The 27721-nt window shown below is 45.1% G+C and overlaps 1 protein-coding gene across 1 annotated transcript in view; it reads left to right on the forward strand.

Annotated features, from left to right (window-relative positions):
* gabbr2 (gamma-aminobutyric acid (GABA) B receptor, 2) overlaps nucleotides 1–27721 on the forward strand; it is a 405067-nt gene that overhangs the window by 347940 nt on the left and 29406 nt on the right. Inside the window, exons 14-17 of the mRNA XM_064979858.1 lie at nucleotides 21102–21212; nucleotides 25186–25410; nucleotides 26186–26368; nucleotides 27569–27698. Of these exons, the coding sequence (XP_064835930.1) occupies nucleotides 21102–21212; nucleotides 25186–25410; nucleotides 26186–26368; nucleotides 27569–27698 (649 nt within the window). The remainder of the gene's footprint in view (nucleotides 1–21101; nucleotides 21213–25185; nucleotides 25411–26185; nucleotides 26369–27568; nucleotides 27699–27721) is intronic.

Genomic DNA, 27721 nt, shown 5'->3' on the forward strand with positions numbered 1-27721 from the left:
AGTAAAACTAAATGCATGCTCTTCAACCGATCGCTGCCTGCACCTGCCCTTCGATCCAGCATCACTACTCTGGACGGTTCTGACTTAGAATATGTGACAACTACAAATACCGAGGTGTCTGGTTAGACTGTAAACTCTCCTTCCAGACTCACATAAAACATCTCCAATCCAAAGTTATATCTAGAATTGTCTTCCTATTTCGCAACAAAGCATTCTTCACTCATGCTGCCAAACATACCTTTGTTAAACTGACTTTGGCGATGTCATTTACAAAATAGCCTCCAACACCCTACTCAACAAATTGGATGCAGTCTTTCACAGTGCCATCCGTTTTGTCACCAAAGCCCCATATACTACCCACCACTGCGACCTGTATGCTCTCGTTGGCTGGCCCTCGCTTCATACTCGTCGCCAAACCCACTGGCTCTATATCACCTACAAGACCCTGCTAGGCAAAGTCCCGCCTTATCTCTACTAGCTGGTCACCATAGCTGCACCCACCCATAGCACGCGTTCCAGCAGGTATATCTCACTTGTCACCCCCAAAGCCAATTCCTCCTTTGGCCGCCTCTCCTTCCAGTTCTCTGCTGCCAATGACTGGAACGAACTACAAAAATCTCTGAAACTGGAAACACTTATCTCCCTCATTAGCTTTAAGCACCAGTTGTCAGAGCAGCTCACATATCACTGCACCTGTACATAGCCCATCTATAAATAGCCCAAACAACTACCTCTTCCCCTACTGTATTTATTTTGCTCCTTTGCACCCCAGTATTTCTACTTTGCACACTCATCTACTGTCAAATCTACCATTCCAGTGTTTTTAATTGCTATATTGTATTTACTTCGCCACCATGGTCTATGTATTGCCTTTACCTCCCTTATCTACCTCATTTGCTCACATCATATATAGACTTATTTTTCCAATGTTTTATTGACTGTATGTTTGTTTTACTTCATGTGGAACTCTGTGTTGTTGTATGTGTCGAACTGCTTTGCTTTATCTTGGCCAGGTCGCAGTTGTAAATGAGAACTTGTTCTCAACTTGCCTACCTGGTTAAATAAAGGTGAAATAAATAAAAGTAGCTGTAGAGTATAGGGTAGTACTTTGTTGTACCTGTATAAAATAGTACTGGGTTGTGGCTGTAGAGTATAGAATAGTACTTGGTTGTAGCGGTAGAGTGTATAGTAGTACTGGGTTGTGGCTGTAGAGTATAGAGTAGTACTGGGTTGTGGCTGTAGAGTATAGACTAGTGCTTGGTTGTAGATATAGAGTATAGAGTAGTACTGGGTTGTGGCTGTAGAGTATAGAGTAGTACTGGGTTGTGGCTGTAGAGTATAGACTAGTGCTTGGTTGTAGATATAGAGTATAGAGTAGTACTGGGTTGTGGCTGTAGAGTATAGAGTAGTACTGGGTTGTGGCTGTAGAGTATAGACTAGTGCTTGGTTGTAGATATAGAGTATAGAGTAGTACTGGGTTGTGGCTGTAGAGTATAGAGTAGTACTGGGTTGTGGCTGTAGAGTATAGACTAGTGCTTGGTTGTAGATATAGAGTATAGAGTAGTACTGGGTTGTGGCTGTAGAGTATAGAGTAGTACTGGGTTGTGGCTGTAGAGTATAGAGTAGTACTGGGTTGTGGCTGTAGAGTATAGACTAGTGCTTGGTTGTAGATATAGAGTATAGACTAGTGCTTGGTTGTAGATATAGAGTATAGAGTAGTACTGGGTTGTGGCTGTAGAGTATAGACTAGTGCTTGGTTGTAGATATAGAGTATAGACTAGTGCTTGGTTGTAGATATAGAGTATAGAGTAGTACTGGGTTGTGGCTGTAGAGTATAGACTAGTGCTTGGTTGTAGATATAGAGTATAGAGTAGTACTGGGTTGTGGCTGTAGAGTATAGAATAGTACTTGGTTGTAGCGGTAGAGTGTATAGTAGTACTGGGTTGTGGCTGTAGAGTATAGACTAGTACTGGGTTGTGGCTGTAGAGTATAGACTAGTGCTTGGTTGTAGATATAGAGTATTGTTGTTGAAGTACTGTAAATGAGGACTGTTCTGCCATCTACTATACATACAGTATATCATTCAGCCCCTCCAGTATGTATAAACCTTACTGTTTTATACAGTACATATTTGAGGTCATTGTGTCCTGCACACACATACACACACACACACGCACACAAACACACACACACACACACACACACACACACACACACACACACACACACACACACACACACACACACACACACACACACACACACACACACACACACACACACACACACACACACTGTCAGAGTCGTGTGTATAGGTGGCAGGGAAGTCAGGCGCAGGAGAGTCAAACGATGGAAAATGGAGTCTTTTAATGAATGTCCACATAACATGCTCCATAACACTAATAAGAATAGAATATAAACAAACATGGGTACGAGGACCCGTCGCGCACCTATACAACAAACACAACACTGACAATAAACAATCTCTGACAAGACAAAACCAATGGAAAATGAAAAATGGATCAATGATGGCTAGAAGACCGGTGACGTCGACCGCCGAGCACCGCCCGAACAAGGAGAGGCAACGACTTCGGCAGAAGTCGTGACACTCACACACACACACACACACACACACACACACACACACACACACACACACACACACACACACACACACACACACACACACACACACACACACACACACACACACACACACACACACACACACACACACACACACACACACACACACAAACACACATACATCATAGTCTCTGTGTGTATAAAAATGTTGTCAATGTCTTATTCTTGAGCCGACTCCTACAGGCATACTTCTGCTGCTGGAGGAGAGCTAGACTCCATATTTCTCTATTTGGACAGTGTTTGTCTTCATCCCAAATGACACCCTATTCCCTACGTAGTGCACTACCTTTTTTTTTACCAGGGCTCTAATCAAAAGTAGGTCACTATATAAGGAATAAGATGCCATTTAGGACACACACTGTGCCTCTCTTCTTGTAAGAAGGGTGAGAGGAGAGGGGTGATCTAATGTCTTGTTATATCTGATGGCTTATCCTGGGTGGTGCTCGTGTCGTGTCCTTGGCTCAACCAGGATGTATGATGGCCCGGCGAGCCACAAATCCCAATTATGTCATCTGGATAAAAAACTAGCTGTTAGTTTAGAGGAGGTGGAAATGGATGTATCCTACGAAGGCTTGCAGTTCTGTTGTGTGTGTGTGTGTGTGGGGGGGGGTATGTGTGTCCCAGGCGGCAGATGGGTGCTCTGATTAAAACTGGGTTATGACGGAACATTAAATTAAAGAATGGCTGCAATAAAATAATAAGGGCTCTGACAACAAAGGGGAGAATCTGACATAGTGTGCGGATTAATGCGTGATTTGCATATTTAAATGGAAAGTGTTCAGGGTTAGCTGCCTGGTCTAATGATGCATTTAGCTTCTAATATGTCAGTCAGGACAGCTTTCAAACATGCCAGTTGTGTGTGTTTGAAGTCTCCAGGAGGGGAAACATATTTTTCATTGAATTGACCCTTTTGTTGATTCTGTCCACTTATTGCACCTGAGTGTTCCTTCCTCCCTTCCCAGAAGCTGAGTGATCTGAAAGAGTTCACTGTGGAGCGGCGGCCATATTGTTACTCATACCCACAATTGCAGACTATGATGCTGTAGTGTTATTGCATGATCCTGTTTTATCTATTCCATCGGTAATTCTTACCCTATGAGGTCTGGAGCCTGACAGTTTTCTGTTTTACCTGATAATTAGTTGCACCCACCTGGTGTCCCAGGTTTAAATCAGTTCCTAATTAGAGGGGAACAATGAAAAAAATCACAGAGAGATCTACTGTATGTTGCTGTTCTATCTAGTCTATCCCAAAGATATCTACTGTAGGTTAATGCTATATCTAGTCTATCTTAGGTTACTGTAGGTTAATGTTCTATCTAGTCTATCTTAGAGAGATCTACTGTAGGTTGCTGTTCTATCTAGTCTATCGTAGAGAGATCTACTGTATGTTGCTGTTCTATCTAGTCTATCCCAAAGATATCTACTGTAGGTTAATGATATATCTAGTCTATCTTAGGTTACTGTAGGTTAATGTTCTATCTAGTCTATCTTAGAGAGATCTACTGTAGGTTGCTGTTCTATCTAGTCTATCGTAGAGAGATCTACTGTAGGTTGCTGTTCTATCTAGTCTATCGTAGAGAGATCTACTGTAGGTTGCTGTTCTATCTAGTCTATCGTAGAGAGATCTACTGTAGGTTGCTGTTCTATCTAGTCTATCGTAGAGAGATCTACTGTAGGTTGCTGTTCTATCTAGTCTATCGTAGAGAGATCTACTGTAGGTTGCTGTTCTATCTAGTCTATCGTAGAGAGATCTACTGTAGGTTAATGTTCTATCTAGTCTATCGTAGAGAGATCTACTGTAGGTTGCTGTTCTTTCTAGTCTATCGTAGAGAGATCTACTGTAGGCTACTGTTCTATCTCTTTTAGAGGACCTGAAGGGGTTCAATTAAATCAGTCCTTTGTCCTTGTCTAACAGGGCTCGTTCATTGCTTCTTAAATCGGTTGCCAACTCATTGCTCACCAAGAGAATTACACTGTCTTCATAGTTTCCTCTTCATAGTTTCCTCTGTCTGTTGCCATCACTTTTTTGTGCGTGTGTGTGTGTGTTGGTGTCATGGTGCGGAGGCCAAGGGGCCATCCCTGTACGAGAGGGATTAGCCCAGAAAAGGGATTATGACGAGTCATAAAGTTCAACAATGGTCACATCAGATGAATGGATGGCAGAGGGCAGACATTCAAATACAGATAGGATTTACATTTTTCATTTATCATCTTGTACCACTTGGCTGGCTATGGATTTTTTTTCTCAACAATCTGTGGCCCAAATGGCTCCCTATTCCCTATTTAGTGCACTACTTTTGGAAAGATTAGAGTTGTGGGATTCTTCATAAAGTTGCTAGGGTTTTTTTATTGCAAAATTAATACAAGTACAACAACATAATGCTAATTCCACAGAAGTAATAAAAGGTTCAACAAAACCTAATAAAATCATGTGGGCACTTTCTGTAGAGACCCAGTGATTCAATACAGCGATACAGTGAGGTTGTGTTGTGAAGACAAGTAAAGGCAGCAGAGGGTGGTCTTTTCCCCACTAATGGTGAAGGTTAGGATTGGGGAAATTAAAGCTGGTCATAGATCTGTACATAGGACACCCCCCCCCCCCCCCCTCCAGAGCCATGCCATATAGCCATGCAGTAGGATTTAAGACTGAGGGGCTGGTTTTCATTGTATGTGCAGTATCAGTCATTCAGTGTAGGGACACAATCATTCAATGCAGCACAATGCTGTGTGTGGTTCTGAAGAGCGAAGTGGAAGGCAGTGGGACTGAGATGCTACAGGAAGACATTGGGAGGATGAGGTTGGAGCACTACACACACACACACACACACACACACACACACACACACACACACACACACACACACACACACACACACACACACACACACACACACACACACACACACACACACACAGACCCACGGAGAGCCAGGGGGCTTCCTCCTGGCCTGCCACCCTTGAATGCTGTATGTAGGTCAATCTCGCCCGCCGGCATCCCTCCCCCACCTTCCTTCTTTTCTCCATCCTTTACTTGGTTTCATCCTCCATTGCTCCTAATCCCGCCATCCCTCAGTTTCTCATAGACGTGTCGGGCTCGCTCATCACATGAACAGCAACTGAAAAAAGTATCAGAAAGTTTTCAGACTCCTTGACTTTTTCCACATTATGTTTCGCCACAACCTTACAGACTTAATATAAAATTGATTAAATAATTGTATTTCATCATCAATCTACAGACAATAACCCATAATGAGAAAGCAAACAAAGTTTTTTAGGAATTTATTTATTGAAAAATTATACAGACCCTTTGCTATGGAACTCGAAATTGAACTCAGGTGCATCCTGTTTCCTTTGATCATCCTTGAGATGTTTCTACAACTTGATTGGAGTCCACCTGTGGTAAATTCAATTGAATGGACATGATTTGGAAAGACACACACCTGTCTATATAAGTTCCCAAATTTGACAGTGCATGTCAGAGCAAAAACCAAGCCATGAGGTCGATGTAATCATCCATAGAGCTCCGAGACAGTATTATGTTGAGGCACAGATCTGGAGAAGGGTACCAAAACATTTCTGCAGCATAGAAGGCCCCCAAGAACACAGTGTTCTCCATCATTCTTAAATGGAAGAAGTTTGGAACCACCAACACTCTTCCTAGAACTTGCCGCCCGGCCAAACTGATCAATCAGGGAGGTGACCAAGTACCTGATGGTCACTATGACAGAGCTCCAGAGTTCCTCTGTGGAGATGGGAGAACCTTCCAAAAAGACAACCATCTCTGCAGCACTCCACCAAACAGGCCTTTATGTGGTAGAGTGGCCAGACGGGAGCCACTCCTCAGTAAAAGGCACATGACAACCCGCTTGGAGCTTCTAAAGGACTCTCAGACCATGAGAAACAAGATTATCTGGTCTGATGAAACAAAGATTGAACTCTTTGGCCTGAATGCCAAGCGTCACATCTGGAGGAACCTGTCACCATCCCTACGGTGAAGCATGGTGGTGGCAGCATCATGCTGTGGAGGTGTTTTTCAGTGACAGGGACTGGGAGACTAGTCAGGATCCTGGAAAAGATGAACGGAGCAAAGTACAGAGAGATCCTTGATGAAAAACTGCTCCAGAGCGCTCAGGACCTCAGACTGGGGTGAACGTTCACCTTCCAATAAGACAACAACCCTAAGCACACAGCCAAGACATTGCAGGTGTGGCTTTGGGACAAGTCTCTGAATGTCCTTGAGTTGCCCAGCCGGAGCCCGGACATAAACCCGACCGAACATCTCTGGAGAGACCTGAAAATAGCTGTGCAGTGAGGCTCCCCATCTAACCTGACAGAGCTTGAGAGGATCTGCAGAGAAGAATGGTAGAAATTCCCCAAATACAGGTGTGCCAAGCTGGTAGCGTCATACCCAAGAAGACTTGAGGCTGTAATCCTGCCTTTGGTCCTTGAACAAAGTACTGAGTAAAGGGTCTGAATACTTATGAAAATGTGATGTTTCTGTTTTTGATTTGTAATTATGGGGTATTGTGTGTAGATTGATGAGGGCGAAAAACGATTTAATACATTTTAGAATAAGTGTAGAAAAGTCAAGGGGTCTAAATACTTTACCGAAGGCACTGTAATACACTGTAATACACTGTAATACACTGTAATACAGAACATTGAAGATTTTTCATTGCACTCCTTTATGTGCTCCTACTGTAATTATAAGAATTGCCAGCAATTACTAGTGGCACGGGTGTTCCCAAATATAATTCCAGGGAGCACAGTATAATTTTAGGAGCATATGTGACCATAATGGCAGCACTGTATAGCCCTGCACTTTTTAGGGAATAGGGTGCCATTTGGGACTCAGGTCCAGTCTAGTTTGGAGTTGCAGTTTGTGCGAAGCCCCTTTTATTTCCCATGGGTGAATGTGTTACTATCACTCATTTTCCTCTCCCCCTTCTCTACGTGACACAAACCTCATATTCACATTGATTTAACAGCTAGGGTAGAGTTTTTATTTTCTACAAAACAAGGGAGACTACACTGAGTGTACAAAACATTAAGAACACCTTCCTAATATTGAGTTGCACCCCACTTTGCCCTCAGAACAGCCTCAATTTGTCTGGACATGGACTCTACAAGGTGTCGAAAGCGTTCCACAGGGCTGCTGGCCCATGTTGACTCCAATGCTTTCCACAGTTGTGTCAACCTGGCTAGATGTCCTTTTGGTTGTGGATCATTCTTGATACACACGGGAAACTGTTGAATCCCACAACTCTACTACCATACCCTGTTCAAAGGCACTTAAATATGTTGTCTTTCCCATTCACTTTCTGAATGGCACACAGACAATCCATGGCTCAATTGTCTCAGGGCTTAAAGATCATTCTTTAACCAGTCACCTACCCTTCTACACTGGTTGAAGTGGATTTAACAAGTGACATCAATAAGGGATCATAGCTTCACCTGGATGCATCTGGTCAGTCTATGTCATGGAAAGAGCAGGTGTTCTGATTGTAGAAGGCTTTTCCTCCATCATTTTTAATCTGCATAAACCTCTGACAAACCGACATAAATCGCTGCCACAAACTCTAGAGCTCTTTGTTCTCTCTCTCTGCATTGAAATCTTCCATGTTGTAATTGCCACTGTAGGTGATGGAGAGTCGCTGTCAGTAGGCAGATAGCTCATCCACACACACGCACACACACACACACACACACACACACACACACACACACACACACACACACACACACACACACACACACACACACACACACACACACACACACACACACACACACACACACACACACACCCCTACGCACACACACACACACACACACACACACACACACACACTCTCCAGACTATGTGCAGCAGCTGTGGATGACAATGAGTGAACCCTCCATTTTCTTCCCCCTGGCACTCTCTCCTGTTGATCCCACTCCTCCTCTCTCCTGTTGATCCCACTCCTCCTCTCTCCTGTTGATCCCATTCCTCCTCTCTCCTGTTGATCCCACTCCTCCTCTCTCCTGTTGATCCCACTCCTCCTCTCTCCTGTTGATCCCACTCCTCCTCTCTCCTGTTGATTCCACTCTTCCTCTCTCCATCTCCTCATCCTTCCATCCCTCCTCCAGAACGAACCAGGGCTCTCCACACACACTCCCTCCTCTCTCTGGTCTCTCCTCAATGTGGAGCACTCCACCCTTCCTTGCCCATCCCTCCCTACCTCCCTCCCTCCCTCCTGCCCTGCCTCTCTCCCTCCTTGCCTCCTTCTCTGCCTCCCTCCCTCCCTCCCAGCCTCTCTCCCTCCCACCCTGCATCTCACCCACTCTATCTCCCTGCCTCTCTCCCTCGCTGTATCTCTCCCTCCCTCTCTGCATCTCACCCTCCTTGCCTTCCTGCCTCTCTCCTTCCCTCTCTCGCTCCCTCCTTGCATCTCACCCTCCCTGCCTCTCTCCCTCCCTGCCTCTCTCCCTCTCGCCCTGCATCTCACTCTCCCTGCCCCCCTAGCTGCCTCCATACCTCCATCCCTCTGCTATAAGGAACCAGGGCTCTCCACACCCTCCCCTCCTCTTTCTGATCTCTCCCTAATGTGAAGCTCTCCACTTGGCCGGCTGGCTCCCTTCACCCCCCCTCCCTCCCTCCCTCCCCTCCCTCCCTCCCTCCCTCCCTCCCTCCCTCCCTCCCTCCCTCCCTCTAAATTCAATTCAAATCAAGGGGCTTTATTGGCATGGGAAACATATGTTAACATTGTCAAAGCAAGTGAAGTAGATAATATACAAAAGTGAAATAAACAATAAAAATTAACAGTAAACTTTACACTCACATAAGTTCCAAAAGAATAAAGACATTACAAATGTATTTTATGTATATATACAGTGTTGTAACGATGTGCAAATGGTTAAGGTATAAAAGGGAAAATAAATTAACATAAATATGGGTTGTATTTACAATGGTGTTTGATCTTCACTGGTTGCCCTTTTCTTATGGCAACAACAACAACAAATCTTGCTGCTGTGATGCACACTGTGGTATTTCACCCATTAGATATTGGAGTTTATCAAAATCGGGTTTGTTTTCAAATTCTTTGTAGATCTGTGTAATCGGAGGGAAATATGTTTGTCTAATATGGTCATACATTTGGCAGGAGGTTAGGAAGTGCAGCACAGTTTCCACCTCATTTTGTGGGCAGTGAGCACATAGCCTGTCTTCTCTTGAGAGCCATGCCTGCCTACAACGGCCTTTCTCAATAGCAAGGCTATGCTCACTGAGTCTGTACATAGTCAAAGCTTTCCTTAAGTTTGGATCAGTCACAGTGGTCAGGTATTCTGCCACTCTGTTTAGGGCCAAACAGCATTTTAGTTTGCTCTGTTTTTTTGTTAATTCTTTCCAATGTGTCAAGTAATTATCTTTTTGTTTTCTCATGATTTGGTTGAGTCTACTTGTGTTGATGTCCTGGGGCTCTGTGGGGTCTGTTTGTGTTTGTGAACAGAGCCCCAGGACCAGCTTGCTCAGGGGACTCTTCTCCAGGTTCATCTCTCTGTAGGCTTTGTTATGGAAGATTTGGGAATCGCTTCCTTTTAGCTGGTTGTAGAATTTAACGTCTCTTTTCTGGATTTTGATAATTAGAGGGGATCGGCCTAATTCTGCTCTGCATGCAGTATTTAATGTTTCACATTGTACACGGGGGATATTTTTGCATAATTCTGCATGCAGAGTCTCAGTTTGGTGGTTGTCCCATTTTGTTAATTCTTAGTTGGTGAGTGGACCCCAGACCCCACAACCATAAAGGGCAATGAGTTCTATAACTGGTTCAAGTATTTTTAGCCAGATCCTAATTGGTATGGCATTCTCAGATCATTCACAGCTTTGTGGAAGTTACCTGTGGCACTGATGTTTAGGCCAAGGTATGTATCGTTTTTTGTGTGCTCTAGGACAACGGTGTCTAGATGGAATTTGTATTTCTGGTCTTGGCGACTGGACCTTTTTTGGAACACCATTATTTTGTTCTTACTGAGATATACTGTCTCTCTCTCTCTCTTCTCTTCCTCCCTCCCTTTTCCCCTCCATGCCACTCTTCCTGCTGCCGCCTCTGCTTTGGGCCCCTTGGCTCTGCCCGCTGCAGGCTGTTGCTTGGCAACCCCCAGACAGCTTCCCTTGCTTAGGCAAGGGTTCTGATGTTCCTGTCTGTTCTGATCTCTCATTGATCTCTCAGCCCATGGATGCCGATGCCCAGTTTTCCATATTTTACACATAAGTTTGAATTATCAGTGTTATTAATTGTAGAGGCCATGTCGAGCATTAATGGTAGCAGTAATAGACTGTGCATCCCGAATGGCAACCTATTCCCTTTGTAGTGCAATACTTTTGACCAGGGTGAATAAGGTGCCCTTTGGGACACAGGTTAATATCATCACTAGCGGCTCTGTTCCAGTGTCCATACTAGTAAACTACTTTAATGAACTAATGTATTGAACATGCAAGTGGCATGTCAGTATGGACATTGGAAGGTAGCCCAAGACTACTTATAAGAGAAACCACCAGAGCTCCATGAGACATAGAAGTCTTTGTCTTTATTTTGTGGTGTTTAGTATTCTGTCCTTTGACCCAATGTGGTGAGGGTTACAATCCTGAATTCATGTTTGAAATTAAATCACTATTGAACAACAGTGAATATCACAGATTCTACCTTTTACAGCCACCACAGAACAATGAACATTGTACCTATCTGATTCGTTCTGTAATCTGTACTGAAAATAGCAGTTTGGACAACAGTTTGACATCAAGGATGAATCATATCACAGAGTTCCATGACCTCTTTATATGTGCTCTCTTCTCTTCTCCCCCATCCTCCTCTCTTCTCTTCTCCCCCATCCTCCTCTCTTCTCTTCTCCTCTCCCTCATCCTTCTCTCTTCTCCTCTCCCCCATCCTCCTCTCTTCTCCTCTCCCGCATCCTCCTCTCTTCTCCTCTCCCCCATCCTCCTCTCCCCCATCCTCCTCTCTTCTCCTCTCCTCTTCTCTTCTCCTCTCCCCCATCCTCCTCTCTTCTCTTCTCCTCTCCCGCATCCTCCTCTCTTCTCCTCTCCCCCATCCTCCTCTCTTCTCCTCTCCCCCAACCTCTTCTCTTCTCCTCTCCCTCATCCTCCGCTCTTCTCCTCTCCCCCATCCTCTTCTCTTCTCCTCTCCCCCATCCTCTTCTCTTCTCCTCTCCCCCATCCTCCTCTCTTCTCCTCTCCCCCATCCTCTTCTCTTCTCCTCTCCCCCATCCTCCTCTCTTCTCCTCTCCCCCATCCTCTTCTCTTCTCCTCTCCCCCATCCTCTTCTCTTCTCCTCTCCCCCATCCTCCTCTCTTCTCCTCTCCCCCATCCTCTTCTCTTCTCCTCTCCCCCATCCTCTTCTCCTCTCCCCCATCCTCTTCTCCTCTCCCCCATCCTCCTCTCTTCTCCTCTCCCCCATCCTCCTCTCTTCTCCTCTCCCCCATTCTCTTCTCTTCTCCTCTCCCCATCCTCTTCTCTTCTCCTCTCCCCCATCCTCCTCTCTTCTCCTCTCCCCCATCCTCTTCTCTTCTCCTCTCCCCCATCCTCTTCTCTTCTCCTCTCCCCCATCCTCCTCTCTTCTCCTCTCCCCCATCCTCTTCTCTTCTCCTCTCCCCCATCCTCCTCTCCGTTCTCCTGTGTGTGTCTGTGGCAGAACGTCCGAGTAAAAATAGTGTCCCTTCCCCTCCGTCATCTGCCCCACTTTGTTGTCACTACTCGCTGCTTCAACTTTCTTCCCCGGCAACTTTTGTAGAAAGAAACCCTCGACTCCCATCTCTGAATATCACCCCAGAGTTAATGGACTATTGGGTGTTCCGAAATACTCTGAGACAGAGGCACGTTGTTGGTTGGTTACGTTCATGTCCCTTTAGATGGGGTTGTGTCTCAAACAGTACCCTATTCCCTTCAATAGTGCACTTATTTTTACCAGGCCCCATAGGCAGGGTCATACGTCTGGTCATACGTCGGTGTAGTTGGTACATGAAGCTTTTATGTTTCCTTTTAGGACATTATAAGTACCAACGGTCCTCTATAGACTTGTTGCTCTGATGTCATTGTTTCTGATCCAAGGTTACAACTGGCTCTGTTAGCGTCCCAAATGGCACCCTATTCCCTACATAGTGCACTACTTCTTTTCTATTTCATTCCCACCCCTCATGTATTTTCTGATCATGGGATAAGACAGGTAAGGAGGTAGAGCTAGAGGAGAGAGTCTGCTGAAATAGCAGTGGACCGTATTCAAACCCATACTGCAGCGGTATATGAGATCTGGAGGCAGCAACTTAGACCACCCTAGGCCACAGTTCACTACATAGGGACTAGGGGGCAATTTGGGATGCAGACTTTCCCTCGGCTAGGTAACATTCTGTCAGACTTGTGTGTGTGTATAGCGACTGTCTGCTACCTAAAAGTTTTAATCCTTTGTGAGCTTTGTTGTAAAACCGAACAAGGACATGGAGTCTGTTTGTATAATCATAAATGAAGTCCTAATCCAAGAAAGAACAAGCTCTCAGGAAAGGGCAATAACAAATAGAAATGCAGTTTGGGATTATGGAGTGAATAGATTTAACTGTACTCTACAACATGACATTTCAAGGAGACGGGGCTCCTCCCAAATTTCACCCTATCTGCCTTTATAGTGCACTACTTTTGACCACAGCCCCATGGACCCTGCATGGTCAAAAGCATTGCAGTATAAAGGGAATATGGTGCTATTTGGGACACAACCATAGACTGGTGGTGGTGGGAGGGCGGGGGGTTGACCTCTCTGGCTCAGGCTCTGTTCTACTGTAATTAAAGAATAAATGGCTCATAATTGTCCCATTTCAAGTGATCCTGGGCTACATAACATAATGCATTCTCTGTAGAGGTAAAGGCTCGAGGGGATGTGAGGATAGACAGCCGTTTACATTAACATGGCTTAATATGGACATGATTAAGGGTTGAGTCTGATACAACGTGTGTGAATCTATGGGGATGTTTGTGTACATGTGTGAGTGTGATTGCGTCTGTGTGTGTGTGTGTGTGTGTGTGTGTGTGTGTGTGTGTGTGTGTGTGTGTGTGTGTGTGTGTGTGTGTGTGTGTGTGTGTGTGTGTGTGTGTGTGTGTGTGTGTGTGTGTGTGTGTGTGTGTGTGTGTGTGTGTGTGTGGTTCATGCACTTACAGTTCATAACATATGTACAGTCTGTGTGTACACACTCGTGTGCGTCCTGAAAATGACAGCAGGCATACTCTAGGTGTTGCTAAGTGGGGCAGCTAAAACTGGGCTTCAGCGTTCACTGCTGCCTTTAAGAAGACTGTATGTAGCCCTCCTGCACTCTGTGCCCCCATCCATCCATCCATCCTCCCCCCCCTCCCTCCCTGCCTCCTCCCTCCCTCCCTGCCTCCTCCTCCTCCATGCTTTACGGTGGGAAATACACATGCAGAGATCATCCGTTCACCCACACCACGTCTCACACGGCTGTTGGAACCAAAAATCTCCAATTTGGACCAAAGGACAAATTTCCACTGCTCATGTTTCTTGGCCCAAGCAAGTATCTTCTTCTTATTGGTGTCCTTTAGTAGTGGTTTCTTTGCAGCAATTCGACCATGAAGGCCTGATTCACAGTCTCCTCTGAACAGTTGATGTTGAGATGTGTCTGTTACTTGAACTATGTGAAGCATTTATTTGGGCTGCAATTTCTGAGTCTGGTAACTCTAATGAACGTATCCTCTGTAGCAGAGGTAACTCTGGGTCTTCCTTTCCTGTGGCGGTCTTCATGAGAGACAGTTTCACCATAGTGGTTTTTGCGACTGCACTTGAACAAACTTTCAAAGTTCTTGACATTTTCTGCATTGACTGACCTTAAAATAATGATGGACTGTCATTTCTCTTTGCTTATTTGAGCTGTTCTAGCCATAATATGAACTTGGTATTATACCAAATTCTCACAACACAACTGATTGGCTCAAACGCATTAGAAAGAAATTCCACAAATGAACTTTAAAGAATGCACACCTGTTAATTGAAAGCCTTTCCAGCTGGTTGAAAGAATGCCAAGATGTGTGTGCAAAGATGTCACTTTTTGGTTGCTACATGATTCCATGTGTGTTATTTCATAGTTTTAATGTCTTCACTATTATTCTACAATGTAGAAACTAGTAAAAAATAAAGACAAACCCTTGAATGAGTAGGTGTTCTAAAACTTACGGCCGGTAGTGTACGCACACACACACACACACACACACACACACACACACACACACACACACACACACACACACACACACACACACACACACACACAGGCCTGTAAAAACGTCTGATATATTACCACGTTTGGCCACGTTCCCCCAAACCCTATATTGTGTTTTTATTAAAGGGACGGATGTGTCGCCATGGCTCTAAATGCCGCCAACAGTACTAATTTGGCCTGTAAGTCACCTGCGAGAGAAAGAGAGGGAGATAAGGTGGAGACCAAAACAGAGTGAGAGGAAGAGAGAAGGAGAGGGAGAGAAAGAGAAAGAGAGGAGATTAGATTGATTTAATAGTCACACGTGAACGGTTGCAAATGTAATTACAGCATACAGAAAAAAATTGAGCTCCTAGCTCCATCAATGCAGTGAAATAAGACAATATATATATATATATATATATATATATATATATATGTATATATATATCTAGAAACAATAATATAATCATATTTACAACTGCAGCAATTATAAATGTCCATAGGGGAGTAGGAGGAGGAGGGGAGTAGGTAGCTGACTAGTGTTGGCTATTCAGCATGATACATGTCCATAGGGGGAGGAGGGGAGTAGGTAGCTGACTAGTGGTGGCTATTCAGCATGATACATGTCCATAGGGAGAGGAGGGGAGTAGGTAGCTGACTAGTGGTGGCTATTCAGCATGATACATGTCCATAGGGGGAGGAGGGGAGTAGGTAGCTGACTAGTGGTGGCTATTCAGCATGATACATGTCCATAGGGGGAGGAGGGGAGTAGGTAGCTGACTAGTGGTGGCTATTCAGCATGATACATGTCCATAGGGAGAGGAGGGGAGTAGGTAGCTGACTAGTGGTGACTATTCAGCATGATACATGTCCATAGGGGGAGGAGGGGAGTAGGTAGCTGACTAGTGGTGGCTATTCAGCATGATACATGTCCATAGGGAGAGGAGGGGAGTAGGTAGCTGACTAGTGGTGACTATTCAGCATGATACATGTCCATAGGGGGAGGAGGGGAGTAGGTAGCTGACTAGTGGTGGCTATTCAGCATGATACATGTCCATAGGGAGAGGAGGGGAGTAGGTAGCTGACTAGTGGTGACTATTCAGCATGATACATGTCCATAGGGGGAGGAGGGGAGTAGGTAGCTGACTAGTGGTGGCTATTCAGCATGATACATGTCCATAGGGAGAGGAGGGGAGTAGGTAGCTGACTAGTGTTGGCTATTCAGCATGATACATGTCCATAGGGGGAGGAGGGGAGTAGGTAGCTGACTAGTGGTGGCTATTCAGCATGATACATGTCCATAGGGAGAGGAGGGGGAGTAGGTAGCTGACTAGTGGTGGCTATTCAGCATGATACATGTCCATAGGGGGAGGAGGGGAGTAGGTAGCTGACTAGTGGTGGCTATTCAGCATGATACATGTCCATAGGGGGAGGAGGGGAGTAGGTAGCTGACTAGTGGTGGCTATTCAGCATGATACATGTCCATAGGGAGAGGAGGGGAGTAGGTAGCTGACTAGTGGTGGCTATTCAGCATGATACATGTCCATAGGGAGAGGAGGGGAGTAGGTAGCTGACTAGTGTTGGCTATTCAGCATGATACATGTCCATAGGGGGAGGAGGGGAGTAGGTAGCTGACTAGTGGTGGCTATTCAGCATGATACATGTCCATAGGGGGAGGAGGGGAGTAGGTAGCTGACTAGTGGTGGCTATTCAGCATGATACATGTCCATAGGGGGAGGAGGGGAGTAGGTAGCTGACTAGTGTTGGCTATTCAGCATGATACATGTCCATAGGGAGAGGAGGGGAGTAGGTAGCTGACTAGTGGTGGCTATTCAGCATGATACATGTCCATAGGGAGAGGAGGGGAGTAGGTAGCTGACTAGTGGTGACTATTCAGCATGATACATGTCCATAGGGGGAGGAGGGGAGTAGGTAGCTGACTAGTGGTGGCTATTCAGCATGATACATGTCCATAGGGAGAGGAGGGGGAGTAGGTAGCTGACTAGTGGTGACTATTCAGCATGATACATGTCCATAGGGGGAGGAGGGGGAGTAGGTAGCTGACTAGTGGTGGCTATTCAGCATGATACATGTCCATAGGGAGAGGAGGGGAGTAGGTAGCTGACTAGTGTTGGCTATTCAGCATGATACATGTCCATAGGGGGAGGAGGGGAGTAGGTAGCTGACTAGTGGTGGCTATTCAGCATGATACATGTCCATAGGGAGAGGAGGGGAGTAGGTAGCTGACTAGTGGTGACTATTCAGCATGATACATGTCCATAGGGAGAGGAGGGGAGTAGGTAGCCGACTAGTGGTGGCTATTCAGCATGATACATGTCCATAGGGAGAGGAGGGGAGTAGGTAGCTGACTAGTGTTGGCTATTCAGCATGATACATGTCCATAGGGGGAGGAGGGGGAGTAGGTAGCTGACTAGTGGTGGCTATTCAGCATGATACATGTCCATAGGGGGAGGAGGGGGAGTAGGTAGCTGACTAGTGGTGGCTATTCAGCATGATACATGTCCATAGGGGGAGGAGGGGGAGTAGGTAGCTGACTAGTGTTGGCTATTCAGCATGATACATGTCCATAGGGAGAGGAGGGGAGTAGGTAGCTGACTAGTGGTGACTATTCAGCATGATACATGTCCATAGGGGGAGGAGGGGAGTAGGTAGCTGACTAGTGGTGGCTATTCAGCGTGATACATGTCCATAGGGGGAGGAGGGGAGTAGGTAGCTGACTAGTGGTGGCTATTCAGCATGATACATGTCCATAGGGGGAGGAGGGGAGTAGGTAGCTGACTAGTGGTGGCTATTCAGCATGATACATGTCCATAGGGAGAGGAGGGGAGTAGGTAGCTGACTAGTGGTGGCTATTCAGCATGATAAATGTCCATAGGGAGAGCAGGAAGCTAATTGCTGATGGTCTGGAGGTAGAAGCTATTGGCCAATCTTACAGTTTTGCCATGATGCTCCTGTACTGCCCACTTCTGAGTGATGGAAACGGAGAGAACTGGCCATGGCTCAGGTGTGGGTTCCCTGATGATCTTCTTGCCCTTTCTGTGACACCTGGGTTTGTAGGTGTCTTGAAGGTCAGGCAGTGTGCGCCCCGTGGTGCATTCAGCTGAGCGTACCCCCCTCTGTAGCACCTTGTGGTCTGTTTGTGGGGGAGTTGCCGTACCAGGCTGTGATGCAACCAGACAGTATGCTCTCGATGGTGCTCCTATATAACACTGTGAGGGCCCCTGGGGACAAGAGCCGCTGTTGTTCTTCACCATGGTGTGCGTGTGGTTTGATAGTTTCAGCTCCTCATAGATGTGTACGCAGAGGAACTTGAACTTTTTGACCGTCTCCATGGTGGCACAGTTGATGAGAATGGGCGCGTGCCTAGCCTGGTACCTCCTGAAGTCCACAATCAGCTCCTTTGTTTAACTGACTTTGAGGTTGTTTACCTGGCACCACGCCATTAGAGTGCCTACCTCCTCCCTGTAGGCCGCCTCGTTGTTGTTGGTAATCAGGTAGTCGTGTCATCAGCAAACCTTACGATGGAGTTGGAGTTGTGTGAGACCACACAGTCGTGGGTATACAGGGAATACAGGAGAGGACTGAGGACTCACCCTTGTGAGGCCCCCATGTTGAGAATCAGTGTCGATGAGGTAATGTTGCCTACCTTCACCACCTGGGGGTGGCCTGTCAGGAAGTCCATAACCCAGTTGCATAGGGAGGAGTTCAGTCCCATGACAATTGTGTCATCCGTGGATCTGTCAGGGTGGTAGGCGAATTGTGTGTCGGTGGTAGGAGCTGATATGGTTTTTGACTAGCATCTCGAAGCACTTCATGATGACAGAAGTGGGTGCTATTGGTCTGTAGTCATTCAGTTCAGTTACTTTCCCTTTCTTGGGCATGGGGCTGATAGTGGACAGAGAGGGAGAGAGATGGAGAGGGGGAAAAAGAGATGAAGATAGAAAAGCAGAGAGAAAAATAGACGGGGGGGTGTTTAAACATGCCCCAGGCCGTTATACCTCGTCAGTTTGAATATTCACCTGAATGTTTGATCACTGCCACATCAATCCAATGTAACCTATCCGTCAGAAGTCCACGTTCAGAAAAAACTGTGTACCTTTTGTCCCTCCAAGGCACCCTTAGGCTTGCATCCTAAATGGCAACCTATTCCCTCTATAGTACACTACTTTTAACAAAGCCCTATGGGCTCAAAAGTGAAGTGCCGTGCAAAAGTATTCATCCCCCTTGGCGTTTTTCCTATTTTGTTGCATTACAACCTGTAATTTAAATAGATTTGTATTTGTATTTCATGTAATGGACATACTAAATAGTCCAAATTGGTGAAGTGAATTGATTTTTTTTTCTAAAAAATAAAAAAAAACAGGAAATTGGTGGGGCATATGTATTCAACCCCTTTGCGGTGAAGCCCCTAAATAGGATCTGGTGCAACCATTTACCGTCAGAAGTCACATAATTAGTTAAATAAAGTCCACCTGTGTGCAATCTAAATGTCACATGATCTCAGGATATATACACCTGTTCTGAAAGGCCCCAGAGTCTGCAACACGACAAGGCAAGGGGCACCACCAAGCAAGCGGCACCATGAAGGAGCTCTCCAAACAGGTAAGGAACAAAGTTGTGGAGGAGTACAGATCAGGATTGGGTTATAAAAAATATCAGAAACTTTGAACATTCCACGGAGCACCATTTCAATACATTATTAAAAAATTTAAAGAATATGGCACCACAACAAATCTGGGGGGCCGCCCACCAAAACTCAAAGACCAGGCAAGAAGGACATTAATCAGAGAGGCAACAAAGAGACCAAAGATAACCCTGAAGGAGCTGCAAAGCTCCACAGCGGAGATTGGAGTATCTGTCCATAGGAGCACTTCAAGCCGTACACTCCACAGAGCTGGACTTTACGGAAGATTGGCCAGAAAAAAAGCAATTGCTTAAAGAAAAAAATAAGCAAACACATTTGGTGTTCGCCAAAAGGCATGTGGGATACTCCCCAAACATATAGAAGGTACTCTGGTCAGATGAGACTAAAATTGGGCTTTTTGGCCATCAAGGAAAACGCTATGTCTGGCAAAAACCCAACACCTCTCATCACCCTGAGAACACCATCCCCACAGTGAAGCATGGTGGTAGCAGCATCATGCTGTGGGGATGTTTTTCATTGGCAGGGACTGGGAAACTGGTCAGAATTGAAGGAATGATGGATGACGTTAAATACGGGGAAATCCTTGAGGGAAACCTGTTTGTCTTCCAGAGATTTGAGACTGGGACGGAGGTTTACCTTCCAGCAGGACAATAACCCTAAGCATACTGCTAAAGCAACACTCGAGTGGTTTAAGGGGAAACATTTAAATGTCTTGGAATGGCCTAGTCAAAGCCCAGACCTAATCCAATTGAGACTCTGTGGTATGATGTAAAGATTGCTGTACACCAGCGGAACCCATCCAACTTGAAGAAGCTGGAGCAGTTTTGTCTTGAAGAATGGGGAAAAATCCCAGTGGCTAGATGTACCAAGCTTATAGAGACATACCCCAAGAGATTTGCAACTGGAATTGCTGAAAAAGGTGGCTCTACAAAGTATTGACTTGGGGGTGAATGGTTATACACACTCAAGTTTTCAGTGTTTTTGTCATGTTTCTTGTTTGTTTCCAAATAAGAAAAATATTTTCCATCTTCAAAGTGTTAGGCATGTTGTGTAAATCAAATGATACAACCCCCTCCAAAATCTATTTTAATTCCAGATTGTAAGGCAACAAAATAGGGAAAATGCCAAGGGAGGTGTATACTTTTGCAAACCACTGTAGTGCACTACATAGGGGATAGGGTGCCATTGTGGATGCAGGCCTAGTCTCAACGTGCCAGAGAATGAGTGGATATCATATGAAACGCCTGCATAGAGGGAAAGTGTTTGTGAACCATTGCTTGCTGACAATTTCCTGCATTTCTCATATATTCCAATTGATACTCCAGATTTGACATGTAGGTGGATATTAATTGACAGCATGGACAAAGAACTGTCAGAATATGTCACATATATTTTATTCTTCATCAAGAGCAAGAAAATAACCAACTTTATATGGTTGATGCTATCTAACTTATTTATTTGGAAGACAGGGTGTTCAGATATTGATTGTTGTTGACATGCATGTGCCCACCACTCACCAGCCCACCTCTTTGTTTCCCTGCAGGCGGACCCCCAGGGGCAGGACATAGCCATCCGGCCCTTCCTGGAACACTGTGAGAACACACATATGACCATTTGGCTGGGAATTGTCTACGCTTACAAGGGCCTGCTTATGGTGAGTAAGGAGTGTGTGTGTGTGTGTGTGTGTGTGTGTGTGTGTGTGTGTGTGTGTGTGTGTGTGTGTGTGTGTGTGTGTGTGTGTGTGTGTGTCCATCGATACCTACAAAGGCCTACTCATGGTTAGGGAGGTAGTCTGTGAGAAGCAGGGAAGGAAGAGGTGGTGGCTGTTATCTTCATCAACACACTCCAACATGTGTATGCCATGGTCATGGTTTAATGATAGAGAGTTCAATAGCAAGTTTTCTGCCACACCCAGAGCACACATATGTTAAATATATCTCAAATCAAAGTTTATTTGTCACGTGCGCCAAATACAACAGTTGTAGACCTTACAGTGAAATGCTTGCTTACAGGCTCTAACCAATAGTGCAGGAAAAAAAGGTATGTGTGTGTGTGTGTAGGTAAGTAAAGAAATGAAAGAACAGTGAAAAGACATTGAAAATAACAGTAGCAAGGCTATATACAGACGCCGGTTAGTCAGGCTTATTGAGGTGGTCTGTACATGTAGGTATGGTTAAAGTGACTATGTCCAATGCTCACACGTTGGTGAGTAATATTGACGGTAACGGCTGCTTTCCTACTCGCCTTCTCCGGGTCCTGATGAGGCATCCGGCTCTTCGTCCTCTGTACTTGCGTCTCTTCCTCTTGCGAATAACTTGGATGTCGGCCCTGCCGGTGTTTGGAGAATATCTTGTGAGTCTTGCTTAGTCCGAGGTAGTGATGGCTGTTTTGATATCCAGAAGCTCTTTGTCCAATCCGAGGTGAGTGATCGCTGTCCTGATATCCAGAAGCTCTTTGTCTAATCCGAGGTGAGTGATCGCTGTCCTGATATCCAGAAGCTCTTTGTCTAATCCGAGGTGAGTGATCGCTGTCCTGATATCCAGAAGCTCTTTGTCTAATCCGAGGTGACTGATCGCTGTCCTGATATCCAGAAGCTCTTTGTCTAATCCGAGGTGACTGATCACTGTCCTGATATCCAGAAGCTCTTTGTCTAATCCGAGGTGAGTGATCGCTGTCCTGATATCCAGAAGCTCTTTGTCTAATCCGAGGTGAGTGATCGCTGTCCTGATATCCAGAAGCTCTTTGTCTAATCTGCGGTGAGTGATCGCTGTCCTGATATCCAGAAGCTCTTTGTCTAATCCGAGGTGAGTGATCGCTGTCCTGATATCCAGAAGCTCTTTGTCTAATCCAAGGTGAGTGATCGCTGTCCTGATATCCAGAAGCTCTTTGTCTAGTCCGAGGTGACTGATCTCTGTCCTGATATCCAGAAGCTCTTTGTCTAATCCAAGGTGAGTGATCGCTGTCCTGATATCCAGAATCTCTTTGTCTAATCTGAGGTGAGTGATCGCTGTCTTGATATCCAGAAGCTCTTTGTCTCGTCCGAGGTGAGTGATCGCTGTCCTGATATCCAGAAGCTCTTTGTCTAATCCGAGGTGACTGATCGCTGTCCTGATATCCAGAATCTCTTTGTCTAATCTGAGGTGAGTGATCGCTGTCTTGATATCCAGAAGCTCTTTGTCTAATCCGAGGTGAGTGATCTCTGTCTTGATATCCAGAAGCTCTTTGTCTAATCCGAGGTGAGTGATCGCTGTCCTGATATCCAGAAGCTCTTTGTCTAATCCGAGGTGAGTGATCGCTGTCCTGATATCCAGAAGCTCTTTGTCTAATCCGAGGTGAGTGATCGCTGTCTTGATATCCAGAAGCTCTTTGTCTAATCCGAGGTGAGTGATCGCTGTCCTGATATCCAGAAGCTCTTTGTCTAATCTGAGGTGAGTGATCGCTGTCCTGATATCCAGAAGCTCTTTGTCTAGTCCGAGGTGAGGAATCGCTGTCCTGATATCCAGAAGCTCTTTGTCTAATCCGAGGTTAGCGATCGCTGTCCTGATATCCAGAAGCTCTTTGTCTAATCTGAGGTGAGTGATCGCTGTCCTGATATCCAGAAGCTCTTTGTCTAGTCCGAGGTGAGCGATCGCTGTCCTGATATCCAGAAGCTCGTTGTCTAATCCGAGGTGAGTGATCGCTGTCCTGATATCCAGAAGCTCTTTGTCTAATCCGAGGTGAGTGATCGCTGTCCTGATATCCAGAAGCTCTTTGTCTAATCCGAGGTGAGTGATCGCTGTCCTGATATCCAGAAGCTCTTTTCTGCCGTAAGATACGGTTGCAGAAACATTATGTACAAAATAAGTTACAAATAACGCAAAAAAACCCACATAATAACACAATTGGTTGGGCCCTCGTAAAACTCCTGCCATTTCTTCCTGCGCCATTTTAATATCTGTGTCTACATACATGTTTTAGATGTTGATTTCATCAGGCATAGAGCAAATTATATTATTCTATCTGAATACTGGGGTATGAATCCGACTTTGTATTAGTGTATAAATATGAAACTGGGTTCAGTGATAGATTACCGACAATGAACTTGTCCTTTATTAAAGACACTGTGAGAAAGAGAACTATGACTGTTCTCTCCCCAACTATATAAGAGTGCTACCATTCTTTAGTGACTAGGTTCCTCATGAGGTGAGCCCCTCACTTCCACCCCCTTGTGTGTGTGTGTGTATGGTGTGTGTGTGTGTGTGTGTGTGACCGAGCCCCTCCAGAAGCCCAGGGTTTCTAAATGAAATGTGACATCTTTGAAAATGTTCTTCTTCCCTTCGGCTGGAGTGTTTGAATACCTTAACTTAACTAGCCTAGACTGTAAATAATTCAGCCTTTAAGTCCACTTTAAGTCCAGAGAGAACAGACAGAGGGAGAGAGATGTAGAGAGATGGGATGAGGAAGAGAGTGAGAGAGGGGTGTGGGTTAGAGAGAAAGAAAGTGGGATGAAGCCAAAGAATGGTAAAGACAGTGAGAGTAAAACAAAAAGAGAAAGAGAAGAGACAGAGGGAGATCACGGGGACAGAAAGAAAGAGAAAAGAGAGGGAGATCACAGGGAAAGAGAAAAGAGACAGAGGGAGATCACAGGGACAGAAAGTAAGAGAAAAGAGACAGAGGGAGATCACAGGGACAGATATAAAGAGAGAAGAGAGGGAGATCACAGAGACAGATATAAATAGAGAAGAGACAGAGGGAGATCACAGGGACAGATATAAAGAGAGAAGAGACAGAGGGAGATCACAGGGACAGATATAAATAGAGAAGAGACAGAGGGAGATCACAGGGACAGATATAAAGAGAGAAGAGACAGAGGGAGATCACAGGGACAGAAAATTAGACACATGGTGTGACAGACTTCAAAGTTCTTATCTGAGACAAAACTGGGACATGACAACAGTAGGCGCAGCAGCTGAGCATTGAGTCATCATCTCTCTATGGCACACACACACACCTATTCATCATCTGTGACGACTGCTCCTGTAATGCTGCTACTTGTCATTTTAGTTTAAGACTCATTAACACTTCAATAAAACTATCCCACTCTACAGCGCTTAACTCCTACATTATTCATTAGAATGTTGAGAGACACTGGGGTTCTGTTCTGGAGTACTCCATGAAGTGAACACTCTCAGAAAAGAACCCATTGATGACCCCAAAATCAAAAGGCTTTCTAAGTTTACATTCAATTCTGCTGTCTGCTATCGGGTGCTGTAGGTCACGTTCGATGGTATGATTCATGTATTTTGTGTACATAATGAGCTGTCTCTATATCACGACTGAATTCTGACTACTGGACATATTGTACAATAGCTATATACCTTACTAGGCCTATACAATACATCCATCTTTATCTTTTATTTATCTCCCTTCTGTTTTCTTTTCACCTCTCCTCTCCTCCTGCCTTTTCCCCCTATCATATTCTTCTCTCCTCTCCTCCTGCCTTCTCCTCCTCTCCTATTCTTCTCTCCTCTCCTCCTGCCTTCTCCTCCCCTTTCTTCTGACTTTCCTGTTTCTCTCCTCTTCCTACTGTCCTATTCTCCTCTTCTCTATTCCAACCCTTCCGTCCTATCCTCTCCCTTCTCCTCCAGTTGTTTGGGTGTTTCCTGGCCTGGGAGACGAGGAATGTGAGCATCCCGGCCCTGAATGACAGCAAGTACATCGGGATGAGTGTGTACAACGTGGGCATCATGTGTATCATCGGGGCGGCTGTGTCCTTCCTCACGCGAGACCAGCCCAATGTGCAGTTCTGCATCGTGGCTCTGGTCATCATCTTCTGCAGCACAATCACTCTCTGTCTGGTGTTTGTGCCAAAGGTAAGGACAACAGGAAATAGTAGTGTCAGTTCCTGTCCATCCAAGGGGCATGAACTGTAGAACAAACTATACTGAGCAAAAATATAAATGCAACATGCAAAGTGTTGGTCCCATGTTTCATGAGCTGAAAAAAAAAAACATTCCAGAAATGTTCCATACGCATAAAAAGCTTATTTCTCTCAAATGTGTTTACATCCCTGTTAGTATATAAAGAATCGGATTAAACAGCATGATCATTGCACAGGTGCATTTTGTGCTAGGGACAATAAAAGGCCACTTTAAAATTGCAGTTTTGTCACACAACACAATGCCACAGATTTCTCAAGTTTTGAGAGTGTGGGATCGTCTGATACCAGACACCTGAACAGCTGATGAAACTGAGGAGTATTTACATCTGTATTAAAGCTCTTTTGTGGGGAAAAACTCATTCTGTTTGGCTGGGAATGGCTCCCACCCAGGACTGTGCCCCTGCCCAGTCATGTGAAATCCATAAATTAGGGCCTAATGATGGCCTAATGATTTCCTTACAACTGTAACTCAGTAAAATCATTGAAATTGTTACATTTTGCATTTATATATTTGTTCAGTATAGATTCAACCACTCTAAGAGTACTCTCAGAAAGTATAATGTTAATGATTATATGAACTACTTTCCCTTGTATTTAAAACATTCACATGTGAGAGAGTAAGTGTAACATGATACCAGATGAGGAATGGGATGTGACACTTTAACCTGTCCTTCTAAGCCATTCTGCTTTATTATAACAACTTGCAGTTCATCACGATGAGGACCAATCCTGACGCTGCTACTCAGAATCGGAGGTTAAAGTTCAATACGAACCAGAAGAAAGAGGACTCCAAGATGTCCACGTCAGTGACGAGTGTGAACCAGGCCAACACGTCCAGACTGGACGGCCTGCAGACTGACAACCACCGCCTCCGCATGAAGATAACAGAGGTGACGTCATCGTGATGTTGTCTGGTGTCACGTCATGTTTCATGAAGAGGGCAAGGAGTCATTCCCCACCACATGACCTGACCTGTTACCTACATTTAGTACCCAGAACTTTCCCTTGTCAACTTTACATGGTCAGAAAAAACTCCTGGCCCTGTTGGTGAAGATCATTGTGACCAGATTGACACCCTGTTTTTTTTAGGATTTATTGCATCTAAAGTATGGTATTTTTCATTGGTGAGAGTAACAGAGGTCACACCGTACACAAACTGGCCACACGCAAATTGATTTTGTCCCCCCACACCAAACACGATCACGACACACAGGTTAAAATATCAAAACAAACTCTGAACCATATTAATTTGGGGACAGGTCAAAAAGCATTAAACATTTATGGCAATTTAGTCAGCTAGCTTGCTGTTGCTAGCTAATTTGTCCAGGGATATGAACGTTGAGTTGTTATTTTACCTGAAATGCACAAGGCCCTCTACTCTGATAATTAATCCACACATAAAACGGTCAACCGAATCGTTTCTAGTCATCTCTCCTCCTTCCAGGCTTTTTCTTCTTTAGACTTTATATAGCGATTGGCATCTAACTTTCATAGTTACCACAACGACCAACCAAACTCAGTTCATCTTTCAATTACCCACGTGGGTATAACCAATGAGGTGATGGCTCGTGGGTATCTGCTTCTATAAACCAATGAGGAGATGGGAGAGGCAGGACTTGCACCGCGTTCAGTGTCACAAATAGCACTGAATTTGCAGACGCTCGTTGGCGAGCAGAGCAGTGTGGGTGTATGTTAGAGCCTTATCTCTAATAGGCCCTGTCTGCCAGTAGCACCATCTAGTCACAACTATACAGTGTCCTCCTTTCTACTTTCGTTTAAATGTAGGATGTTTTGTGTCTTTGATGTTGAATGACATGTGGAGAAATCTCATGCCAATCACTTTTCCAGAAGTCTCTCTGTGATGCATTTCACTGTATCTACTCACTTCTACCAGTGTAAGGGTAGCCGTTGCCCTTTTCGTTGTTCCTAGAGCCACTCTAGAAGTACAATGGAGTTGAGTAAAACATGTTTCCTTGCTGCTATTTTCCTATCACTGTTCGACAACTCTATTTTAACAATTTAACACTATTTTAACCCCTTAAACACTATTTTAACCACTTAGCCCCTTTTAACACAATGTGTCTGTGCAGTTGGATAAGGAACTGGAGGAGGTGACCATGCAGCTGCAGGACACCCCAGAGAAGACCCCGTACATCAAGCAGAACCACTATGGCGACGTCAACAACATCCTCAGCATACGCAACTTTACCGACGGCAAAGGTGACAGACCGCTGCTACTTATG

Source organism: Oncorhynchus masou, chromosome 12 (genome assembly GCF_036934945.1).
Source record: "Oncorhynchus masou masou isolate Uvic2021 chromosome 12, UVic_Omas_1.1, whole genome shotgun sequence".
Lineage (NCBI taxonomy): Eukaryota > Metazoa > Chordata > Actinopteri > Salmoniformes > Salmonidae > Oncorhynchus > Oncorhynchus masou.